Raw genomic sequence first — 22,324 nt, 5'->3', positions numbered from 1 at the left:
ATGTCCCTTTATGATGGTTGGGACTGGCCATGACCTGACTTTCTCGATCCTTCCTCTCATCCATAACCACTCCCAGCTGGCTGATTCGGTATCCCAAGGAGACATCGGCCTGATGGTACTGGCACTTCTCTGCTATGTGTTTTGAATAGGCAGTATTCTGTAATGTATATGCTGGGAGTCAGGAAGCAGGTGCAGAAGGTAAGTTAAATAATAAGAATCATGAAGATAACAAGACAGGAGAAGCATACAGACGTGAGCAAAAACAATACTGCCAGATGACAGGCTACAAAGGGCTAAATAAAGGGAGTAATCAGGGTGGTGATGAAGTCCAAGTGTGCGTAATGATGGGGGGCAGGTGTGCCTAATGATGATTGCCAGGGCCGATGGTTAGTAGACTGGTAACGTCGAGCGCCGGAGCGGGAGTAGGCATGACAGTTCCAAACTTCTTCCATTTAAGAATGATGAAGGCCACCGTCTTCTTGGGGACCTTCAATGCTGCAGAAATGTTTTGGTACCCTTCCCCAGATCTGTGCCTCGATACAGACAATTCCTTTGACCTCATGGCTTGGTTTTCCCTATGACATGCACTGTCAACTGTGGGACCTTATATAGACAGGTATGTGCCTTTTCAAATCATGTCCAATCATTTTAATTTACCACAGGTGGACTCCAATCAAGTTGTAAAAACATCTCAAGGATGATCAATTGAAACAGGATGCACCTGAGCTCAATTTCGAGTCTCATAGCGAAGGGTCTGAATACTTATGTAAATAAGGTATTTCTGTTTTGGATTTTTTTTAAATAAATGAGCAAAAATGTCTAAACCTGTTTTTGCTTTGTCATTATGGGGTATTGTGTCTAGATTATTGAATAATTGTTTTTATTTAATCAATTTTAGAATAAAGGCTGGAATGTAACAAAATGTGGAAAAAGTCAAGTGGTCTGAATCCTTTCTGAATGCACTGCATATGACATAAAATGCTATGTAAAATAGCTAAAAGACTATAAAGTAACATTAACTGTAAAGCTATCAGTCACTAGTGGAAGCATTTACGACTGCAATTAAGTTACATTATATTTTTGTATGTATTTTACGTCAGACACATTCATGGCCAGTTACCCCCTAGGACGGGGAGGTGAGTTTCCCCCAACACACTCATCCAAACTATTACTACTTTAATCAAAAATGATCTACATTGTTCTCTCTAAACATGTGAATTATTTATCTTGAGACTTTCCATCTTGTATAATTAAAAAATTATAGTTTTAACTTCATTGGAATATATCTGCAACATTTTCAAAATGCATTTAAAAAAAAATCAACTCACCTCAAAATCGTTTTGTTAAAACAACTCCAAAGGTTGTGATGACACGGATGACATTTTTTGTTGAGCAAGAGCAGTGGCACCCAAGGAAAGTTTGGGGAAATAATTTGGGGACATCTTGTGTTCTTAATGTGAATTACATGAGGGGGGGCTAGTTACCCCTTGGTACCCTATATAATACATAAAATAATATTTAAAATTGGTGTAGGGAGGCAATACACATTGGACCAGTGCCATGAGCTCATATTTGGACCAAAATGGACCCAATGGGGGAAGCCGATGCAAAGTGTGGGCTTATTGAGGCAAGATATGGGCTGCAATAATTAGCCTAAATACGCATGTCTTTCTTAAAATTTGATGGACGTGAGGAAGAGACCAAATAGTATTTTAACAGTACACAAACCACAAGTTACATTAGATTGTATTTGACTGCTAAAAAAAGAATGTATATGCAAAAAAATGTCCAATAAAAGCCCATGTTTTTTTTAAATACAATTGATGGGCTGATTCCTAATTAGATACACCGTGCATCTAACTCAGAACTCCTGAGCCAGTTAACATGCCTACCTACCATTGGCTATCATTCCCTCTATGTTCAATGTAGGTCGGAGTCACTACAGAGTAACTGAATAGTTATTTTCCTATTCTTATCAGTTATTTAAACAATGTGGCTTATATTAAAGGTACGCTCAGCAATCTGGTGTAGATGCAGAAAGTAAACAGTATATTGGGTCAATTTCCTCAACTACTGTTAAGAGTGTTGAGCTGTTTTGGTCCTGCGGCTCCCACACTGTAGGAGAGTGAAGTAAACCCTAGCAGGTACTGTGTGACTGTTTGAAGTCTTAGATCTCGCGCATCTCAATATCTGCTGGGCTGCTTGTGGCAATGTCATTTCGTGGAATCTACCTGTAAATACAGTCTTGCCAGGGCAAGGTTGTTGAGGATGGGATGTTATATCCAATTAATGCTTAGTCTTTGAGTATCAGTATAAAGCAAGTTGGATTTAGAGTCGTTGTAAACATCCCAGGCTGTCTAGCAGCATGGGTGTAAAGACAGGTGGTGGTGCACATCAAAAAATAATTACAGGGAAGTGATGGGAAGCAGAATTGGAGGCTTACACCTCCCATGTAGAATTCATGAATGAATTCCACCCCTAGTTTGGCATAAAGAAACTATGAGAAGTGCAATATACTGTCAACCACCAGATGGCAGACTGACTTTACCGCTCTTTCGTCATCCATAACTTGTCAACCACAGAGTAACCAAGGATTGTGTGGTTCAGTTGGTTATTTTTAGAACCGTGTTATACAGTCTAGGTCACTCAAACTCATCTCTGGACCTCGAAGCCAGTTCCATTGCTTTTTTCCATTGTTACCCTCTAACCAGGGACTGATTTAGACCTAGCACGAAAAAAACAGAGGCCCCGGATCTCATAGGGAAAGAGTTATCAAAAATGGCTTCTTGACATTTCCAGGCTAAGGGAAGCACAATATTATTTCTCCTGCCCATGCTGTGAGCAATTATGCCTGAGCTAGTATCCAGTTGGGTTTCTTTTTGTTCCTGTTGCACATACTATCCATTTTCCTTTTGAAGGAAATTGACTCAATTGTACATGCTCACAGATCAAGAAAAGTGTTTTATCTTCCCCTGGAAACTTCCTGTGTTTGATCAAATAGAAACTTCTTGCACTTATCTACCTCATGATCTGCATTTTATACAGAGTTGGTGTGTTTAGGGTCGTAGAAGCTGATGTTTAATTAATTTAATGTCAGAACAATAGTTTTCCTCATTACAGACTGAGTTACAAGCTACTTCCCTAAAATCACTTCCCTTACCACACTGGTTTGCTCCTTTGAACAGTATGAATAATGCCACATTTGACTTCAGTGTCATTTCAGTGTATTAGAAGTAAAACATGGAAATGCGAGAGCAAACCGAAGATCCTGAACCGAACAACATCGAAAGTACTGAACCAGACCACAAGAAGTCAACAGAAAAGGTTAGTTGGTAATTTCTGGATCTTTTCAAACGAGTCATACTGTATCTTCGTTTATGGCTTAGCACATGGTCGCTTATCACCATGTGGTGCAATCATTGTTTTTCAATCATACATGTGTGAGGTTATGGGTTTTCCTCATACCAATGTGGGTCATGGTTGTACAGTGTCTTCAGAAATTCTTAACACCCCTTGACTTTTTCCACATTTTGTTGTGTTACAGCCTGAATTTTTATGTGTGGGGTATAGAGATGAGGTAGTCATTAAAAAACATCTTAAACACTACTATTGCACAACAAGTGAGCCCATGCAACTTATTATGTGATTTTTTTTTAGGTTTGCAATAACAAAGGGGTTGAATAGGTATTGACTCAAGACATTTCAGCTTTTCATTTTCTATAATTTTGTCAAATTGTCAAAAAAACAGAATTCCACTTTGACATTATGGGTATTTATTGTGTGTGACGACAAATCTAAACCTAAACAATTTTAAATTCAGGCTGTAACACAACAAAATGTGGAGAAAGTCAAGGGGTGTGACTACTTTCTGAAGGCACTGTATGTTTACACGTAATCTAAATGACCTATGTCACGTTACATTACACTTTGGATTACAAGGTTCATTCTGATTCTCCTCCACCATGACCCACTTACATGGGCTAATCAGATATTGGATGTGGTTATCCACAGTTCAGAGTATTTCTAATAGCTGGTTATATAACTACCTGTTCTAAGAAGCTATATTACCATGTGTGATCTGGATGGACCCAGACAGATATTCCTCAATGTACAACGTGCTCTATGGACACTCACTGGACTGTACCCACACACTCACACATACTACACTGACACTACAACACACACACACACGATTGCCTAGTCACTTATACCTTCACCCACAATGCCTTCAGAAAGTATTTACATATTTACATATTTTGTATTTACATTTTGTTCAAAATGGATTAAATCGATTGTTTTTCTCATCCATCTACACACAATAGCCCATAATGACAAAGTGAAAACAGGTATTTAGAAATGTTAGCAAATGCATTGAAAATTAAATACAGAAATATCTCATTTACATAAGTGTTAACACCCCTGAGTCAATACTTTGTAGAAGCACGTTTAGCAGCGATTACAGCTGCGAGTCTTTCTGGGTAAGTCTGTAAGAGCTTTCAACACGTGAATTTTGCAACATTCTTCTCAAAATTATTCAAGGTCTGTCAAATTGGTTGTTGACCATTGTTAGACAACCATCTTTTGGTCTTGCCATAGTTTTTCAAGTAGGTTTAAGTCAAAATTGTAACTCGCCCACTCAGAAACATTACTGTCTTCATGGTAAGCAACTCCAGTGTAGATTTGGCCTTGTGTTTTAGGTTATTGTCCTGCTGAAAGGTGAATTAATTTCCCAGTGTCTGATGAAAAGCAGACTGAACCAGGTTTTCCTCTAGCATTTTGCCTGTGCTTAACTTCATTACATTTATTTTCTATCCTGAAAAACTCCCCAGTCCTTGCATATTACAAGCATACCTATAACATGATTCAGCCACCACTATGCTTGAAAATATGGAGAGTGGTACTTAGTAATATGTTTGGGGCAAATCCAATACAACACTTTGTATTCAGGACAAAAAGTTAATTGCTTTGCCATATTTTTTTAGTGCCTTGTTGCAAACAGGATGCATGTTTTGTAATATTTTTATTCTGTACAGGCTTTCTTCTTTTCACTCTGTCAATTAGGTTAGTATTCTGGAGTAATTCATCCTCAGTTTTCTCTTATCACAGCCATTAAACTGTTTTAAAGTCCCAATTGGCCTCATGGTGAAATCCCTGAGCGGTTTCCTTCCTCTCTGGCAACTGAGTTAGGAATGACGCCTGTATCTTTTTAGTGACTGGGCATATTGATACACCATCCAAATTGTAATTAATAACTTCACCATGCTCAAAGGGATATTCCCTATTATTGCACACAGAGTGAGTCCATGCAACTTATTATTTCATTTAAGTACATTTTTACTCCTGAATGTATTTAGGTTTGCCATAAGAAAGGGGTTGAATACTTATTGACTCAAGACATTTCAGCTTTTCATTTGTACAAAAAACAGAATTCCATTTTGACGTTATGGGTTACTGTTATTGTGTGTAGGCCAGTGACCCAAAAAATCTAAATTTAATCAATTTTAAAATCAGACTGTAGTACATCAAAATGTGGAAAATGTTAAGGGGTGTGACTACTTTATGAAGGCATATTACCTCAAATACCTCAATTACCTCGTGCCCCTTTACATTGACTCGGTACCTGTGCTCCATATACAGTGCCTTTCAAAAGTAGTTGCATTACAACCTGTAATTGAATTGATTTTTATTTGAATTTCATGTAATGGACAAACACAAAATAGTCCAAATTGGTGAAGTAATTTTTTTCTTCTATTTATTTAAAAAACGGAAAAGTGGTGCGTGCTTATGTATTCACCCCCTTCGCTATGAAGCCCCTAAATAAAATCTGGTGCAACCAATTACCTTCAGAAGTCACATAATTAGTTAGATTGCACACAGGTGGACTTTATTTAAGTGTCACATGATCTGTCACATGATCTTAGTATATATACACCTGTTCTGTAAGACCCCAGAGTCTGCAACACCACTAAGCAAGCTGTAAGGGATTTCTTCCATTGACGGAGAGGCGGACCAAAGCGCAGCGTGGTTATTTTGATTCATGTTTTAATAAATCATTTCACATGAACAAACCTACAAAAACAAGAAATGTTAAAACCCTAACAGTCCTATCTGGTGCAAACACAGAGACAGGAACAATCACCCACAAACACACAGTGAAACCCAGGCTACCTAAGTATGATTCTCAATCAGAGACAACTAATGACACCTGCCTCTGATTGAGAACCATACTAGGCCGAAACATAGAAATACCCAAAATATAGAACAAACAAACATAGACTGCCCACCCAACTCACGCCCTGACCATACTAAATAAAGACAAAACAAAGGAAATAAAGGTCAGAACGTGACACAAGCGGCACCACCAAGCAAGCGGCACCACCAAGCAAGCAGCACCACCAAGCAAGCGGCACCATGAAGACCAAGGAGCTCTCCAAACAGGTCAGGGACAGAGTTGTGGAGAAGTACAGATCAGGGTTGGGTTATAAAAAAATACCCGGAACTTTGAACATCCCACGGAGCACCATTAAATCCATTATTAAAAAATGGAAAGAATATGGCACCACAACAAACCTGCCAAGAGAGGGCCGCCCACCAAAACTCACGGACCAGGCAAGGAGGGCATTAATCAGGGAGGCAACAAAGAAACCAAATATAACCCTGAAGGAGCTACAAAGCCCCACAGTGGAGATTGGAGTATCTGTCCATAGGACCACTTTAAGCCATACACTCCCCAGAGCTGGGCTTTACGGGAGAGTGGCCAGAAAAAAGCCATCTGTTCAATATTTTGTATCAAGGCTACCTAAATGTGCCTAATTTGTTTATTAATAACTTTTCATGTTCAAAATAGTGCCCTCTCCTTAAACAATAGCATGGCATTCTTTCACTGTAATAGCTACTGAAAATTGGACAGTGCAGTTAGATTAACAAGAATTTAAGCTTTCTGCCAATATCAGATGTCCTGGGAAATACTCTTGCTACTTACAACCTCATGCTAATCGCATTAGCCTACATTAGCTCAACCATCCAGTGGAAGGGACATCGGTCCCGAATAAGTTATTAAATAAAAAAATAAGCAAACACCTTTGGTGTTCGCCAAAAGGAATTTGGGAGACTCCCCAAACAAATGGAATAAGGTACTCTGGTTAGATGAGACTAAAATTGAGCTTTTTGGCCATCAAGGAAAATGCTAAATACATGTAGCTAAATGCAGGGAAATTATTGAGGGAAACCTGTTTCAGTCTTTCAGAGATTTGAGGCTGGGATGGAGGTTCAATGACCCTAAGCATATTGATAAAGAAACACTAAGGGGATACATCTAAATTTAAGAGGATACATCTAAATGTCTTGGAATGGTTTAGTCAAAGCCCAGACCAGACCTCAATCCAATTGAGAATATGTGGTATGACTTAAACATTGCTGTACACCAGTGGAACCTATCCAACTTGAAGGAGCTGGAGCAGTTTTACCTTGAAGAGTGGGAATAAATACCAGTGACTAGATGTGCCAAGCTTATAGAGACATACCCCAAGAGACTTGCAACTGTAATTGCTGCAAAATGTGGCTCTACAAAGTATTGAATTTGGGGGGAGGGGGGGGGGGGGTGTAGGCATGTTGTGTAAATCAAGTGATACAAAACCCCCGAAAATTCATTTTAATTCCAGGTTGTAAGGCAACAAAATAGGAAAAATTCCAAGGGGGGTGAATACTTTCGCAAGCCACTGTATATAGCCTCGTTATTGTTGGGAAAGGCCTTGTAAGTAAGCATTTCACGGTAAAGTCTACACCTGTTGTATTCAGCGCATGTGACAAATATAATTGTATTTGATTTGGAAGTGCTGATTCCACCAGAGGAATCATGTTTCTTAGAGGCCTTAGAGCATTTCAAGCACTTAGCATGAGTCCGCGCCCTGCTGCTCACCATCTTTGCCAATTGTGAGTGTCATCTTTGACAGTTGTGATTGTCAATGCAGCACCATTCAGTGGAAATAAAGTTAATATACCCTAATAATTAATAGAATATCGGAGGATAAAGATTTATTACGTGATAGTCTTCCATGGGCAAGTTAATCACACAGCTGACCAAATTACAAAAAATGTAACTTCTGGGTTAATAGAGATAATTCACCTGGTAACAATTAGTACATTTACATTTTAACATGTCTATTTTCTTGTCTGATACTCAATCCAATTAAAAAAGAATGGATATCTTTGAAGTTTCACCCATTCTGGCCTTCTTCAGAATGCTTGCAACGTTTGCTTTGTGAACTAAGGTTTTCTCTACACTTCTTTAAGTGACTTTTTATTTGTCCAACACTTTAGTAATTAATGAGTGTAACGCTGTGTCAGACTAATACAACACCACTGTCTTTTGTGGTAATTTACACAATGGACTCTATTTCTGTAACCCACTGTGAAATAAATACATGTTCAATGTGCCATTTAAAACAGCCGCAATAGCATGCTCGAAGGGATTTCCGCGCTTATAAACCCAGGGTCGTTTTATTATTTTTTCAAATTTACAGCATTTCAGACTGGTCACTGAAAAGCTATTCCATTTTGTTAATTTTAGTTTTGGGGGTCATTTTGAATTATAACAAACACCCCCTCCACCCTTCCCTAGTGGTCCCCTGCAGTCTACAAAATCACACCAGAGGTATGCCTTCCCTTTGACACCTCATTTGATTTAGCTGGTGATTAGTGGACTGGTCAGTCAGGTCACTTTAGGTGTTATTTTGTTTCGGTATATTTGATGTTGCCATGTTATTTTACCGTGACTATGTTGGTCTATTATTTATAAAATCCATGCAAATATTTATCTGTCAGCTGAATTTAGCAGAGCTGGTATAAGACAAATTATCGTTCAAAAACGGTAGAATGGCTTGATCCATTTCCCACCTTGAACCTCTCACATCGCCCATTTCACGTTCTCTTTCCTTCAGCACATGTAGGAGAAAGGTAGGCATATTTATTTATCTGCTCTGTTTATTCTGTGATAACATTTTGTAAATATCACTCTATTTCCACTAAATATAGATACAATATCGTCAACTTTATTTATGTTTGAAATTCTGTTTTTTAATGTTATTTTGTACACAAGCTTAAAATAGAATGTCCCCTGTAATCTTGAGCACGAGCTGCTATAGCTAGCTAGCTTGCGTTAGCTCTCTGTTGTTTTTAGCAATTTGCTAGCAATGCAGCTTAGCTACCTAGCACTTTAGCTACCGGTATTCTGTTTTTTCCTTTTGTAGAACGAGTATTCAGTGTGGTTTCACTGGTCATGCACTGAGGGTTAATTGCTTTTTCCAACAGTCATGGATGCAGTTGATAAATCGAACTGAAGGATGTTGTTTTCCTTTTCAATAGCTACGTGCAGACAGAAAATAATATAGCTAGCTAACATTACTCAGCTCCACCCAGACAGCTGTGTAGGTGTCATCCTTATCTACTAGCTATAACACAGAATAAAACCTTTTACATATGCTTCTATTAAACGTGTCCCGCCTCTTTATCGCAGGTTATTATTGTAATAATTACCGGGATGTCAATCGTTTCCTCCAATGCGTAGGTCCTACAACTGCCTTTACAGTGAAAAGAAAAATCAAGATCATGTTATAATCGTAATATAATACTAGGTTCAAATTAATTAAATAACAGTGTCAATAATGCTCTGTAATGATGGGCAATCACAAAATTTGAAGTGCTGCAAATTGTGTTTTAATTTCAAAATGTAACTCATAGTCAATGGAGAATGTAATTGGCTAAGTGTGCAGTAATGAACCTATTTAAATTTCTCCCCCCTCAGCAAGCAGGGTTTCTTTTTTGATGCAACAGTCACATTAGAAACATCTATTCCCATGTTGCAGTGAAGCAATTACTCGTTGCTTTAATTATATTGCAACCACAAGCAACATTTTGACAATAAATTAGTTGACTGTAATGAGAAAAACATTAACAGATTCTGAACCTCCTATTGGAATGTAATTGAATTCCATACACATCTAGAAATTCTCTGTCAGATCCAATTGAAATATTAGCCCAAGTGCACTTGTTACCACTCTCCTTCTTCCTCACAATGGCTCTTTGTACTACACTGTGCCTTGGTCTTGTTGAGTCACTCACAGTAGAGACTGGTTGCCTTGGTGAATTATACAATGCATTTTAACCTCGGATCTAAATCCATTCATCCTCATGAGATGCAGACATATTTCTGCTCATACAGTAGATGAGTATTGTTCTTGGAGATGAAGGTGTAGGAATTTCATTTGAGTTCAGTCAAAAACAGAGGAGCAATGATTTGATTTCCTGCAAACATTTCTCTGGGGTTTCACTTGCTGATCGGATGACTGTGAGGAACCTTTTCATTTGTATTATTCGAAGATAAATATATAACCACAAATCTATTGTACCTGTGCAATAATCAAAAGAGTGACTCATCCACTGTTAGGATTAGTTTGCAGTTGTTTAATCTCTATAGGGATTTCAAACATTCTTTTTTTATTTAACTAGACAAGACAGTTAAGAACAAATTATTATTTTCAATTATGGCCTACCAGGGAACAGTGGGTTAACTGCCTTGTTCAGAAGAACATATTTTTACCTTGTCAGCTTGGGGATTTGATCCAGCAACCTTTCAGTTACTGGCCTAACACACTAACCACTAGGCTACATGCCACCCCCAATATGGCTGTGGAGTGGGTTACCCAGAATGATTAAGAAGCCAAAATGTTGTGATGTAGCCTAATGATCCACTGATTAAATTGAGATAACAATATAATGAAGAGCTTTAGGCTAACTGTGCTATATTTAGCTATAACTGGATATGTTTGTAAAAGCTGCAAGGTTTAATAATCCCTATGGGTATCCTGTCACAGTACTAAAATATTGCAATATTTTATTCTCATACACATACAGCTGATCTGTCTACTCAACATGCCTTAACCCTTGTCACATTGCACATGTTGGCATTGAATTGACCTGATGGTTGTTTTTGAAGCAGTAACATTCTCTAGGACATACGGGGAGGCCCAGATACATCAATGGATTGTCCTTGTAAGAATTTGCCTGGGTCTCACTCTGACCTTGATTGGATTGCATATGAAATGCAACTGTACAATGATATGACCTCTGAAATGGCTTTAATGTGGTATGTGTTTTTTTTAGCCACAGCGCATCACTGCCTGCCTGGTGAATGCAGCGTTCTTTGGTGCCCTTGGGTCATCTTTTCTCTATGGCTACAACCTGTCTGTCGTCAACGCTCCTGCACTGGTGAGTCAATTTATTGTGTCACCTTGGACATACTCTTGAAGCTATTGGCATCACCTAACATTGATTTTCCCTTGTGTGACACCTTGTTATCACTCTTAAAAAACAAAAAAACAAACATGAAGTCTAATAGACCAGCTGTACTTTAATGGCTCAACTTTTAACAGGTTACTTTAGATACAGTTGTAAAAGGTTCATATTCTAAACTGCGATCCTATGGGACTCCCATCATTTGGAAAATGGACCAGAGCCTCGTTTCCTAGAGCCTCCGTAGCGTTAGGAGCATTGTTAGAACCATATTATGATGTACAGTGTATCTTTCGTAGCCAATGTGTTTCTCAGAGACTTCGTTAGTAAAGTGGCTCTTAAAAACTTATGCTCATCTATAAGTGATCCAGACCACTCATAGATCAGCCAAAGTGCATTGTTAGGCTTCTTTTCTGCCTTACCTCAGAAGATAAAATTCTAAAACAATTTATGTGTTTTGTGTGAATGGGCATGATCATACGATGATACATGTTTAATTTGGGTAATTTATAGGATTTATATAATGTAATATTTAATGAAAAGATAAACAACGTGCTAGACTCCACTTTATATAAACTTAGATCGGGTGCTGAATCCTCGTATATAATCCAAAGAACAAAAATTGTCAAAATGTAAAAAATATAGGCACACAAATTCTAAAAACCTGTTTTTGCTCTGTAATTATGGGGTGTTATGTGTAGATTGATCAGGGAAAAAACAATTTAATACATTTCTGAATAAGGCTGTAACGTAACAAAATGTGGAAAAAGTCAAGGGGTCGGAATACTTTCCGAATGCTGTGTATTTGAAATTATCCATCTGCGCAGTCGTTGGTGTATATAATGCGCATATTTGCACCAAACTGAGCCCATTGCAGACTCACAATGATGGGGCTATTCTTAAAAAATACAGACTCCCACGAGAGGAGATACTTAATAACTAAAATGTGTGAGGTAGAGGGTTAGTTACTGTATAAAAGGAAACTATCGGAGACGACAGATCTATTGAAGTGCGGTGTGCTAAAAGCACTGTGGAGGCAAGAAGACGCCCTAGGTTCAAATCTTGAAATCATTGAACATTACATGACGAAAATGTAGATTATGGTGTTATTTATTTTAATTCATAAAAACAATTCTATGAAATGTATAGGTCTATCCTACGTTTCATGTGGGCTATTAGTTGTGTTTTTATATGATGCAAGCTGCATCGATTTCAGCGCTAGTGAGCTGGACAGCTCCCCCAAAGATTTCAGCACTAGTGAGCTGGACAGCTCCCCCAACGGAATCATGTGAAAAACCAAACACGGCCCCAATGATGCTTTTAGCTGTGGCACTTAAAGGTTCACTCTGTGCTTGTTTGGGAAACACTATTTAAAAAATTGGCTCGTAAATAACGAAGTATCTTGTACACTCATAGTAATGCTTAAGTTCCATCGCAGCAAGGAAACAAGGCCCAGATTAGATTGCCCATCCAAGCTCGACAAAAGTAAATGGACAAAGCTCAGTAATTATCATTGTTTTTGTTTTGTTTATTGGGTCTGCCACAACCCTCCAAACACACGCACACACACACAATTTTTGTTCCTTTACTCACAAAAAATGGTAAGGACATCATCTTATCATCTGATCCTACCTACCCGGCTAATTAACCCATATGCCATAGGTTTACCGGTATCCAGCTTTGTACCCACATTCATATGATGGGCTACTTAACCCATCAGAGTCTAAGCCCTGTCTATGCCGGGGGTTGGATGGGGTTCCTAATAAGTTACAGTATATGGAATTGTTTTAAGGTCATACCAAGGACTATTTAGCTAAATGATTTTGATTTTTTTTTACGTATCCCAAAATATATTTAAAAAAATGTTTTGATGGAAACCCCCCCCCCCCGCATTGAATAACAGTCTCAAAAAATATCAAGGGTCTCCTATATCTGAGAGATCAGAAAACATACGTTTGTTTTTCCGACATGTATTTAACCCCATATTTTTGGCATTAAACAGAATCCATACTGTATATACAGTAGTTCCATTCATTTTTTCCAACTGGTACCGGGGGACCTTCAGACGATTCTTGTAAGGCCTGTGGGCGTCCTAGAGCAAAAATACTAACATGCACATGGTCATGAGAATCACACCTTTGCATAGAGGGTCATATTAGTGTGTGCCCAAACGGTTCGGACATTACAGACAGAAGTTGGCAGATCGGCTGTACTGACTTCAGACGGCGTTCTTCTGCTATTTATTCTGTTACCAATAATATTTACATGCTAATAGTCTCTTCTGATTATAATTATTATGTATTTTAAATAAATGGAATCTATTATCTTCCAAAATGTAAGGAGATATACAGTGTTCATTGAGTGAATTTTGGCACAAATATCTTGGTTCCTTTCTCGACATAGCAATGTGTATTCAAAGAGAACTCAGACCACAAAATAGATGAAGTGAACTGGCAAAAGTCAGGAAAAAAGTCATAATTCAAAGGCAAGGTCAGTGAATACATGGACTGGTCTAATAGACTAGACGTAACATAGTAAACTTAAATCCGGGACACTCAAATTAGTATGATATGTTACGTGTGGTATGGTTACATAAGGCAGATGGTTACTTAAAACCTCTTAACTTCTTATGGTATAGGGGATGCTTGCGTCCCACTTGGCCAAAAGCCAGGGAAAATGCAGCGCGGCAAATTCAAATAAAATGGTATAAAAATGAAACTTTCATAAAATCACACATGTAAGATACTAAATTAAAGCTACACTCGTTGTGAATCCAGCCAACATGTCAGATTTTAAAAAGGCTTTTCGGCGAAAGCATAAGAAGCTATTATCTGATGATAGTAAACAAAGAGGGGAGCATATTTCAACGCTGCAGGCGCTACACAAAACGCAGAAATAAAATATAAAACATGACTTTGACGAGCTTCTTTTGTTGGCACTCCAATATGTCCCATAAACATCACAATTGGTCCTTTTGTTCGATTAATTGCGTTCATATATATCCAAAATATCCATTTATTTGGCGCGTTTGATCCAGAAAAAAAACAGCTTCCAAATTGCGCAACGCCACTACAAAATATTTCAAAGTTGCCTGTAAAATTTGCCAAAACATTTCAAACTACTTTTGTAATACAACTTTAGGTATTTTTAAATGTTAATAATCGATCAAATTGAAGACGGGTCTATCTGTGTTCAATACAGGAAGACAACAAACCAAGCTACTTTTCTTGCGCAACTCTCAACAGTGTTACGCAGTTCCTAGATGGCCTTACTTCTTCATTGCACAAAGGAATAACCTCAACCAAATTCCAAGCACTCGTGACATCCAGTGGAAGTGGTAGGAACTGAAAACAAGTTCCTAAGAAATATCGTTTCCCAATGAAAACACAGTGAACAGACAGAGACCTCAAAAAAAATAAAAAATCTGAACGGTTAGTCCTCAGGGTTTTGCCTGCTACGCTACATACGTTCTGTTATACTCACAGACATGATTCAAACAGTTTTAGAAACTTAAGAGTGTTTTCTATCCACATCTACTAATAATATACATATCTTATATTCTTGGCATGAGTTGCAGGAAGTTGAAATTGGGCACGCTATTTATCCAAAAGTGAAAATGCTGCCCCCTATACCTTAAGAAGTTAAATGTAATGGCAAATGTACAGTGCCTTGCGAAAGTATTCGGCCCCCTTGAACTTTGCGACCTTTTGCCACATTTCAGGCTTCAAACTTAAAGATATATCAACAACAAGTGGGACACAATCATGAAGTGGAATGACATTGGATATTTCAAACTTTTTTAACAAATCAAAAACTGAAAAATTGGGCGTGCAAAATTATTCAGCCCCTTTATTTCAGTGCAGCAAACTCTCTCCAGAAGTTCAGTGAGGATCTCTGAATGATCCAATGTTGACCTAAATGACTAATGATGATAAATACAATCCACCTGTGTGTAATCAAGTCTCCGTATAAATGCACCTGCACTGTGATAGTCTCAGAGGTCCGTTAAAAGCGCAGAGAGCATCATGAAGAACAAGGAACACACCAGGCAGGTCCGATATACTCTTTTGAAGAAGTTTAAAGCTGGATTTGGATACAAAAAGATTTCCCAAGCTTTAAACATCCCAAGGAGCACTGTGCAAGCGATAATATTGAAATGGAAGGAGTATCAGACCACTGCAAATCTACCAAGACCAGGCCGTCCCTCTAAACTTTCAGCTCATACAAGGAGAAGACTGATCAGAGATGCAGCCAAGAGGCCCATGATCACTCTGGATGAACTGCAGAGATCTACAGCTGAGGTGGGAGACTCTGTCCATAGGACAGCAATCAGTCGTATATTGCACAAATCTGGCCTTTAAGGAAGAGTGGCAAGAAAAACGCCATTTCTTAAAGATATCTATGAAAAGTGTCGTTTAAAGTTTGCCACAAGCCACCTGGGAGACACACCAAACATGTGGAAGAAGGTGCTCTGGTCAGATGAAACCAAAATTGAACGTTTTGGCAACAATGCAAAACGTTATGTTTGGCGTAAAAGCAACACAGCTCATCACCCTGACCACACCATCCCCACTGTCAAACATGGTGGTGGCAACATCATGGTTTGGGCCTGTTTTTCTTCAGCAGGGACAGGGAAGATGGTTAAAATTGATGGGAAGATGGATGGAGCCAAATACAGGACCATTCTGGAAGAAAACCTGATGGAGTCTGCAAAAGACCTGAGACTGGGACGGAGATTTGCCTTCCAACAAGACAATGATCCAAAACATAAACCAAAATCTACAATGGAATGGTTCAAAAATAAACATATCCAGGTGTTAGAATGGCCAAGTCAAAGTCCAGACCTGAATCCAATCGAGAATCTGTGGAAAGAACTGAAAACTGCTGTTCACAAATGCTCTCCATCCAACCTCACTGAGCTCGAGCTGTTTTGCAAAAAAATTTCAGTCTCTCGATGTGCAAAACTGATAGAGACATACCCCAAGCGACTTACAACTGTAATCACAGCAAAAGGTGGCGCTACAAAGTATTAACTTAAGGGGGCTGAATAATTTTGCACGCCCAATTTTTCAGTTTTTGATTTGTTAAAAAAGTTTGAAATATCCAATAAATGTCGTTCCACTTCATGATTGTGTTCCACTTGTTGTTGATTCTTCACAAAAAAATACAGTTTTATATCTTTATGTTTGAAGCCTGAAATGTGGCAAAAGGTCGCAAAGTTCAAGGGGGCCGAATACTTTCGCAAGGCACTGTAGATTTTGTGTCAGATGTGGTCACGGGAAATGTCCAAGTTTCCCTAAACCTCTCCAAAGTGGCGTATGTCTGTAAATGTGAAAATTCCAGTGCTATTACATATTTGCAATCCATAAATGCTATTTGTTCAGTATAAAAACACACTTTCAACTATATCAACCTCACTCAAACATTGTGGTGGTGTTATGGGGTATCCAGGGTACGTTCGAGTGTGCTTTCAACCTCCCCAAAGTGTCCGAATGTGGTAATTTCACATTTTCTTTCACACTGGGTGTGCCTAAAAGTTATTGTTCACTATAATTTATTTTTACAAAAACAACCTCTTGCAAACATTGCGGTGGTGTCGGGGACATACAGAGGATAGGGATAAGTACTGTGCGTAAGCAGGCAAGATCATATTTTTGATACGCATAGATACAGTCACTCGGTGGACATTCAATGTTGCCATTAAGTCATACATCACCAGATAACATTGACGAAATCGAAGCTTACCGTGTAAGATATTTGGTGAAAATGTTGTGTAAAATAAACATTCTGACTCTCGGTCGGGGCTGGTGATCAATAACGGTAGGTCACATGCAGACAAATAAGATATCCTCATGATCTGTGGAGTCCCGGTTTTCTGTGTGTATCAACATGGAATCCTGGGGTTCGGTGTCTATCAACGTATTACGTGTTTATTTAGTTTGTTTCACTACACTAACCGGACTGTAGGTAGCAGCCATCTTGAAATGAGGTCATCGGCTCGACCTTCCTTATAAATTTGTATGGCCATATATGATAGTAAGTCATACCAAAGATTTGAAGGCACCGATCAATTGCCAAGATACACAGCTTTCTGCAGACACCTTGCTTTTGCAGATAAGGGCTACCGTTCTCATACCAGACTGAATTGAATTTTAACAAATCAAATAGGGTCCCAAAATATGGGGACTTTACGTTTAAGAGGTTTAAGGCTAAAATTAAAGTAGCGTGGTTGGTCAGGTAGGCATATTTATTTAACCTCTTGAAACTCCCCATCCCGGATCCGGGATCGTGACTAAAGCCTCAGGCTCATTAGCATAACGCAACGTTAACGATTTTTGAAAATCGCAAATAAAATTAAAATAATGCGTTTGCTCTCAAGCTTAGCCTTTTCTTAACAACACTGTCATCTCAGATTTTCAAAATATGCTTTTGAACCATAGAAATGGACTAATTTGTGTAAGAGTATGCAAAGCTAGCATAGCATTTTGTGTAGCATGTAGCACGCAACATTTTCACAAAAGCCAGATAACCAAATAAATAAAATCATTAACTTTGAAGAGCTTCGGATGTTTTCAATGAGGAGACTCTCAGTTACATAGCAAATGTGCAGTTTTTCAAAAAAATATTATTTGTGTAGGACAAATCGCTCCGTTTTGTTCACGTTTGGCTATGAAAAAACCCTGTATACAGTTATAGCCTGAAGCTCATTAGCATAATGTAACGTTAACGATTTCTGAAAATCGCAAATAAAATGAAAATAATGCATCTGCTCTCAAGCTTAGCCTTTTCTTAACAACACTGTCATCTCAGATTTTCAAAATATGCTTTTGAACCATAGAAATTGACTAATTTGTGTAAGAGTATGCAAAGCTAGCAATGCATTTTGAATAACATGTAGCACGCAACATTTTCACAAAAACCAGATAACCAAATAAATAAAATCATTTACCTTTGAAGAGCTTCTGATGTTTTCAATGAGGAGACTCTCAGTTACACACCAAATGCGCAGTGTTTCCTGAAAGCGTCTGTGTGTAGGAGAAATCGTTCCGTTTTCTACATTGCGCCTGGCTACTGAAACGAACCGAAAATGCAGTCACCTACAACGTAAAACTTTTTCCGGATTAACTACATAATATCGACCGAAACATGGCAAACGTTGTTTGGAATCAGTCCTCAAGGTGTTTTTTCACATATCTCTTCATTGACATGCAGTTCGTGGAAGCTTGCTTTACTCTCTGTATTGTTTGGAAAAATACTGGCAGGTGACTTTTGCGCACCAATTTCGGCGCAGGACACCGGGCGGACACGTGGTAAATGTGGTCTCTTATGGTCAATCTTCCAATGATCTGCCTACAAATACGTCACAATGCTGCAGACACCTTGGGGAAACGACAGAAAGGGCAGACTCATTCCTCTTGCGTTCACAGCCATATAAGGAGATCATGACAAACAGAGCCTCAAAAATCCTTGTCATTTCCTGGATGCCATCTCATCTTGGTTTTGCCTGAAGCTCACGTTAAAGGGCACGCACAGAGAAGATCTTTGTATTTCTGGACACGTCAGAGTGTTTTCTTTCGAACAGTAGCAATTATATGCATAGTCGAGCATCTTTTTGTGACAAAATATCTTGTTTAAAACGGGAACGTTTTTCATCCAAAAATGAAATTGCGCCCCTAGAGTTCCAACAGGTTAACCTTTATTTAACTAGGCAAGTCAGTTAAGAACAAATTCTTATTTACAATGACGGCATACCCGTGCCAAACCTGGACTACGCTGGGCCAATTGTGCACCGCCCTATGGGACTCCCAATCACGGCCAGATGTGATTCAGCCTGGATTCAAACCCCTGCGGTGACACCTCTTGCACTGAGATGAAGTGCATTAGACCGCTGCGCCACTTAGGAGCGTATAGCGCCACTTAGGAGTGTATAGCGCCACTTAGGAGTGTATAACGCGACCGTCTAGCAACCCAAAGTTCGCTGGTTACATTCTTGACATCATGGGAAAATCTAAAGAAATCAGTCAAGACCTCAAAGAAAAAATGTAGACCTCCACACATCTGGTTTATTCTTGGGACGGTATCACGTTCATCTGTACAAACAGTAGTGCACAAGTATAAACACCATGGGACCATGCAGTCGTCATACCGCTCAGGAAGGAGACGTGTTCTGTCTCCTAGAGGTGAATGTACTTTGGTGCGAAAGTGCAAATCAATCCCAGAACAACAGCAAAGGACCTTGTGAAGATGCTGGAGGAAATGGGTACAAAAGTATCTATGTCCTTAAAACAAGTCAAAATGAGGCTCAGTAGTGTGTGTGGCCTCCATGTGCCTGTATGACCTCCCTACAACGCCTGGGCATGCTCCTGATGAGGTGGCGGATGGTCTCCTGAGGGATCTCCTCCCTGACCTGGACTAAAGCATCCGCCAACTCCTGGACAGTCTGTGGTGCAACGTGGCGTTGGTAAATGGAGCGAGGCATGATGTCCCAGATGTGCTCAATTGGATTCAGGTCTGGGGAACGGGCGGGCCAGTCCATAGCATCAATGCCTTCCTCTTGCAGGAACTGCTGACACACTCCAGCCACATGAGGTCTAGCATTGTGTTGCATTAGGAGGAACCCAGGGCCAACCGCAGCAGCATATGGTCTCACAAGGGGTCTGAGGATTTCATCTCGGTACCTAATGGTAGTCAGGCTACCTCTGGCGAGCACATGGAGGGCTGTGCGGCCCCCCAAAGAAATGCCATCCCACACCATGACTGACCCACCGCCAATACGGTCATGCTGGAGGATGTTGCAGGCAGCAGAACAATTCTCCACGGCGCCTCCAGACTTTATCACGTCTGTCATGTGCTCAGTGTGAACCTGCTTTCATCTGTGAAGAGCACAGGGCGCCAGTGGCGAATTTGCTAATCTTGGTGTTCTCTGGCAAATGCCAAACGTCCTGCACGGTGTTGGGCTGTAAGCACAACCCCCACCTGTGGACGTCGGACCCTCATACCACCCTCATGGAGTCTGTTTCTGACCGTTTGAGCAGACATGCACATTTGTGGCCTGCTGGAGGTCATTTTGCAGGGCTCTGGCAGTGCTCCTCCTGCTCCTCCTTGCACAAAGGCGGAGGGAGTGGTCCTGCTGCTGGGTTGTTGCCCTCCTACGGCCTCCTCCACGTCTCCTGATGTACTGGCCTGTCTCCTGGTAGCGCCTCCATGCTCTGGACACTACGCTGACAGACACAGCAAGCCTTCTTGCCACAGCTTGCATTGATGTGCCATCCTGGATGAGCTGCACTACCTGAGCCACTTGTGTGGGTTGTAGACTCCATCTCATGCTACCACTAGAATGAAAGCACCACCAGCATTCAAAAGTGACCAAAACATCAGCCAGGAAGCATAGGAACTGAGAAGTGGTCTGTGGTCACCACCTGCAGAACCACTCCTTTATTGGGGGTGTCTTGCTAATTGCCTATAATTTCCACCTGTTGTCTATTCCATTTGCACAACAGCATGTGAAATGTATTGTCAATCAGTGTTGCTTCCTAAGTGGACAGTTTGATTTCACAAAAGTGTGATTGACTTGGAGTTACATTGTGTTGTTTAAGTGTTCCCTTTATTTTTTTGAGCAGTGTATATATATATTTTAAGTGGACTACATGTGAAAAGCCTAAGAGTGTACAGGAACAGCTGAGGACGGTTGCCACTTTGTTCACCCTGTCCAATTAGGCACTATCAACCCTTCTGAGCTCCTTTCGTCCCCTTTCATGAATGCTTTTATGAATGCACTTTCACAGGAGGTTGCTGATGGGTGCGCGGCTCATAATGGCCAGAACTGTGCAAATGGAATGGCATCACACACCTGGAAACCATGTGTTTGATGTTTTTGATACCATTCCAATGATTCCACTCCAGTCATTACCACGAGCCTGTTCTCCCCAATTAAGGTGCCACCAACCTCCTGTGTTGCACTCTAATGTTCTACGTAATGTCCTGTCATGTGGGCTATTAATGTACCCAATGACCACAAATTCTCCTCTGAAAAGTTTCTTCCAAGTATCTTGACTTTCTCCTAATTAAATCTAAATTATAGATGGAAAGTTCAGAAAATCATCTCCCTCTCTGTCTGGAGCTGTTTTGGGGTTTTGAGAAATTGTTCTGATATATTTGACCACAAAACTCCAGAAGTGAGATTTTCAGTCAGATACTAGAATCTAGCAGAGGGAGGTGAGTGGAAAAAGCTTTGGCAAAGACCGATTGAGGTCCAAATGCACCAGCTCTTAATTATATTAACCTATGCATTAGAAAAAAAACATATTTTGTTGCAGTCTTCTTGGGAGATGCCATCACCTTTTCTTTTTAGGTTCTGTAGGTGAATGGTATTTCAGTCTTAGAGAATTTCAGTCTGCTAGCCTTAGGATTTCCTAATGTTTCTATTTGGCACATAAGCAAGACATCACAAGGGAGCTATACCAACTGTTGATTTACTGGTGTATTGTACTGGCACAGGCCCAGAGTTTTTCTCAGCCTCTAATTCTCCACTTTGATGGGAACAAGTGTGAAATGTGTGTAGCCCTTGAAATTTTTCATAACTCAAGAAGAGAGCCATCATCCCTTTTGAGATGGAAACACAGCTTTTGTTGTTTGGTTTGTTTGTCATTGTTCACATAGTGCTGGCTTTGTGTTTGTTTTTCCGCGTCCCACAGGTAACTTGATTTGTTTTAGAATGAGGGGGAGTAGTCAATCCTCTGCAGTAGTCAATATTTTTCCAGAGGACATCAATTCCATAACAACCTGTGTCATAGAGACAGCTCATGATTGATAAGTATTTTGTTGTAAATGACCTACCTAGATATTACAAGTAAAATACACCAAAAAAGGCGAGGCTTACGGAGCAACAGTTTTTACAATCATGCATACTACAGTTGAAGTCGAAAGTTTACATACACCTTAGCCAAATGCATTTAAACTCAGTTTTTCACAATTCCTGACATTTAATCCTAGTAAAACATCCCTGTCTTAGGTCAGTTAGGATCATCACTTTATT

At 39.6% G+C, this 22,324-nt stretch overlaps 1 protein-coding gene across 3 annotated transcripts in view; it reads left to right on the top strand.

Annotated features, from left to right (window-relative positions):
* Positions 1 to 22,324, top strand: part of slc2a9l2 (solute carrier family 2 member 9, like 2) — a 227,922-nt gene that overhangs the window by 19,760 nt on the left and 185,838 nt on the right. For all 3 annotated transcript variants that reach the window (XM_064965635.1, XM_064965636.1, XM_064965634.1), the window contains exons 2-3: positions 3,213 to 3,324; positions 11,161 to 11,265. In XM_064965635.1, coding sequence (XP_064821707.1) covers positions 3,241 to 3,324; positions 11,161 to 11,265 — 189 coding nt within the window. In that variant the 5' untranslated portion in view covers positions 3,213 to 3,240. The remainder of the gene's footprint in view (positions 1 to 3,212; positions 3,325 to 11,160; positions 11,266 to 22,324) is intronic.

The sequence above is a fragment of the Oncorhynchus masou genome, chromosome 5 (genome assembly GCF_036934945.1).
Source record: "Oncorhynchus masou masou isolate Uvic2021 chromosome 5, UVic_Omas_1.1, whole genome shotgun sequence".
NCBI classification, from domain to species: Eukaryota; Metazoa; Chordata; class Actinopteri; order Salmoniformes; family Salmonidae; genus Oncorhynchus; species Oncorhynchus masou.
The sequence above is the reverse complement of the archived record's forward strand: the minus strand, read 5'-3'. Positions and strand labels throughout refer to the sequence as shown.